General features: G+C 43.0%; 1 protein-coding gene across 1 annotated transcript; it reads right to left on the bottom strand.

The window, feature by feature from the left end:
- Nucleotides 1-965: 965 nt before the first annotated feature.
- Nucleotides 966-3,368, bottom strand: LOC125869882 (uncharacterized). The gene is made up of 5 exons (XM_049550288.1): nt 3,115-3,368; nt 2,266-2,657; nt 2,065-2,166; nt 1,834-1,878; nt 966-1,102 (listed from the first exon to the last, which is right to left on the bottom strand). Exons 1-5 carry the CDS (start codon nt 3,366-3,368, stop codon nt 966-968), a joined length of 930 nt encoding a protein of 309 aa, XP_049406245.1.
- Nucleotides 3,369-3,845: the final 477 nt, after the last annotated feature.

Below are 3,845 nucleotides of genomic sequence, written 5' to 3'. Positions count from 1 at the left end.
TGTCTTTCTTCATCCCATGCCACCAATATATCTCCTTGATATCATGGTACATATTTATCAAACCAGGGTGAATAGAATAATGGGAATGATGTGCCTCTTCCATAATTCGATGTGGAAGCCCTGCAACATTTGGAACTTACAATCGACCACTATATCTAAGGACTCCATCTCCTACTATATCAAATGCTAAAGTCTGTTGATTCTGAGCCTTGGCTCTAAGCTACTCTAAGCTAGGATCCTCTTGTTGCCGTGATTTTACTTCTACAACTAGAGATGATACGACTATGTCCTGAATTGTTATACCACTATCTTCTTCCTCTAACAATCTGACTCCTAAGCTAGCTAACTGATAAAGCTCTCGCATTAGCTCATGCTTCTCAACATCTAAATATGATAAACTACCCATAGATCTTCGACTGAGGGCATCAGCTACCACATTTGCCTTTCCTGGATGATATAAAATGTCCACGTCATAGTCTTTCAGTAACTCAAGCCATCGACATTGTCGCAGATTTAACTCCTTCTGTCTAAACATCTATTGAAGGCTTTTATGATCTGTGAAGATGTCAACATGAACGCCATACAAATAGTGTCTCTAGATCTTTAGCTCATGCACAAGTGTAGCCAACTCTAAATCGTGGGTCAGATAGTTCTTTTCATGCTTTCTCAACTGCCTTGAAGCACATGTGATAACCTTACCATGTTGCATTAGACACATCCCAACCCAACACCAGAAGTATCACAATACACCTTATAGCCTTCTGAATCGTGCAATGCAAGAACTGGTGTTGATGTCAACTTGTCCTTCATCTCGTGGAAACTATGCTCGCAAGCCTCAGTCCACTGGAACTTAGCCACTTTTTGAGTCAGCTTCATTAATGGGGCTGAAATTGAAGAAAACCCCTCTACAAACCTTCTGTAGTACCCAGCTAACCCTAAGAAACTACGAACCTCAGTCGGAGTCTTTACGGCTCAATCTTTTGTGTATCAACCGCAATGCCTACATTTGTTACAATATGGCCTAAGAAAGCTACAAAGTCCAACCAAAACTCCCACTTAGAAAACTTTGCATAAAGTTCTCGATCTCGAAGAGCCTGAAGGACTGCTCACAGATGATTTGCATGCTCATAATTTGAACGTGAATACACCAAAATATCATCAATAAATACAATAAAAAAAAGTCTAGATATTGCCTGAATATAATATTCATCAGGTCCATGAACACTGTTGGGGCATTAGTTAATCCAAAAGACATTACCAAGAACTCAAACTATCCATATCTAGTTCTAAAAGTTGTCTTTGGAACATCTTTCTCCCGAACTCATATCTGGTGGTACCCTGATCTTAAATCAATCTTTGAGAAACACTTAGCACCTTGTAACTGATCAAACAAGTTATCTATCCTCGGAAAGGGATACTTATTCTTTATAGTTTCCTTATTCAGCTGTCGGTAATCGATACACATTCTTAGTGAGGCATCTTTCTTCCTTACGAACAACACTGGTGCACTCCATGGTGAAGCACTAGGCCTAATAAAGCCTTTATCCAGCAAATCTTTGAGCTGATCCTTCAACTCCTTTAGCTCAGCAGAAGTCATTCTATAAGGAGGGATAGATATGGGTTGTGTACTTGGTAGCATATCGATAGCAAAATCAATTCCCCATTCTGGAAGGATACGAGGGAGTTCGTCTGGAAATACATCTAGAAACTCATTAACTACCGGAATAGACTGAAGAGTCGGTGGTTCTGCATCTATATCATGAATGTGAACAAGATGATAAATACAACCCTTGGTAATCATCCTCCTTGCCTTAAGATAGGATATAAACCTACCTTTCGGCGTTGTTGTATCACCTTTCCATTCCCAAACTGCCTCTCCTGGAAAGTGGAACCTAACAATCTTTGTCCAGCACTCAACATTAGCATAACAAGACACTAACCCGTCCATACCTATAATGACGTCGAAATTGACCATCTCTAACTCTACGAGATCTACAGAGTTCTAACGGTCGATAATTTCTACCGTGCAACCTCGATAGACTCTCCTGGCAACAATACACTCACCAACTGGTGTAGATAAAATAAAGGGTCGATATAATGACTCTGCTACTATACATAACCTCCCCGCAATAAATGAAGTAACATAAGACAAAATAGATCCAGGATCTATCAAAGCATAAACACAATGGGAGCAAACAATCAATGTACTTGTTACAACATCTGGTGATGACTCTAAGTCCTGTCGGTTGGTTAATGAATATGTACAGTTTTGTTCACTACCAGAACTAGATGCTCCCTCTCTGCCTCTGCCTCTACCTCTACATGCTGAAGTCTGGGGTCCACGCCCTATAGACTGTGCTGATGAGGAGGAACCTACTGCTGACCTGGTCGACTGACCTATACCACCCTGACCTATGGTACGGTAGTTTCTCCACCCATGCCCCTCCTGTGCACAAGAATAACAACTTGTGAAACCCTTTCTGCACCTCTCGATATGCATCCTACCGCAAGTAGCGCAATGTGGCAGGGATGTCCTAGCCTGGCCTGAACCCCTCTGTTGCAGTAAGCCTGATGCTCGTGAACCCTCACCTGGGCTTGACTGTTCCTGATGATCAAATCTACTACCCGGGAACTGCTGTGGTGAAGGTCTAGGTGGCCTAATAGAATATCAGGGTCTGGGACCACCCTAAAAATCTCCATGTGAACCAGCGGGCCTAGCCCTCTTCTGTCTCTCTCTCAACCCTCTCACTCGTATACTATAGATGTCGGCAATCCTCTATCCCCTGTGCAAAGGCCTAAATCCGTGAGATATCCATATTATTATTTAGTGTAGCGGTAGAACAAGCCTCAATATAGTCTGATTCAAGCCCTCCCTCAAATCTATGCACCATGTCATGCATCGTATCAACAAATACTGGTGCATATCTAGCCAATGAAAAAAATCTTAGCCAATACTCTCGAGCACTCATGCCACCCTGTCGGAGGTTCAGAAACTGGTCCACCCGGCCATCTCTAATCTCTCGAGGCAAATAGTGATCTATGAAAGCTTCTGTAATGTTATCCCAAGTGGGTAGGGATGTATCTTTTCCCCTAGATCTCTCCCAACTTTCATACCACAATACTGTAACATCACGCAATCGAAATGTTGCTAACTCTACTGACTCGGTCACTGAGGCATGCATGACTCTAAAGATCCTATGAAGCTTATCAACAAAGTGTTGAGCGTCTTCTCTGTGATCTGTCCCTGTAAACTGTGGAGGATTCAAGGCAAGAAATTCACGAACTGTCGAACTTCTGAGCCCTTCAGAAGGTCCGGCAACATCTGGCGCAACTGGTTGGCACTGTGCATCTACTAACTGTGCTAACATATATACTGCACTCTTGAAATCCTGATTCAGATGGAATGGGAGGAACTAGAGATGGTACTGTTGGTGGAGCCAGAAGTCTTGTAGCCCTCGGAGGCTCCTGAAGCTGTGGAGAAGCTATAGGGGGCTGAGAAGATGTCTCCCCCTGGGTCTCACAATGGGCTACTTCCACCTGTGGTACGTTGCCGGTACACTCGCTTGCAGTTGTATCTCGCCCCTCGATAGTTGTGGTTTGTCTAGTGTCAGTTACCTCTATCTGCATAAAAGTATCAATTATAAGTTAGAAACCTCAACCCTTAAGACACCGCTCTATAGCACGAGGTGAGCAAAATAAAGATAGTCATTCTAACATGCCCGGTAGCTTCTTGCTTAACGGATGTGGTGCACAACACATTTATAAACAAGACTCTACTAGACATGGCTTGCAGACTCCCTAGGATACGACGTTGCTTTGATACCAAGTTTGTCACGCCCCAAACT

Source organism: Solanum stenotomum, chromosome 7, assembly GCF_019186545.1.
Source record: "Solanum stenotomum isolate F172 chromosome 7, ASM1918654v1, whole genome shotgun sequence".
Taxonomy (NCBI): domain Eukaryota; kingdom Viridiplantae; phylum Streptophyta; class Magnoliopsida; order Solanales; family Solanaceae; genus Solanum; species Solanum stenotomum.
Note: the sequence above shows the minus strand (reverse complement) of the source record. Positions and strands in the feature narration are given on the sequence as shown.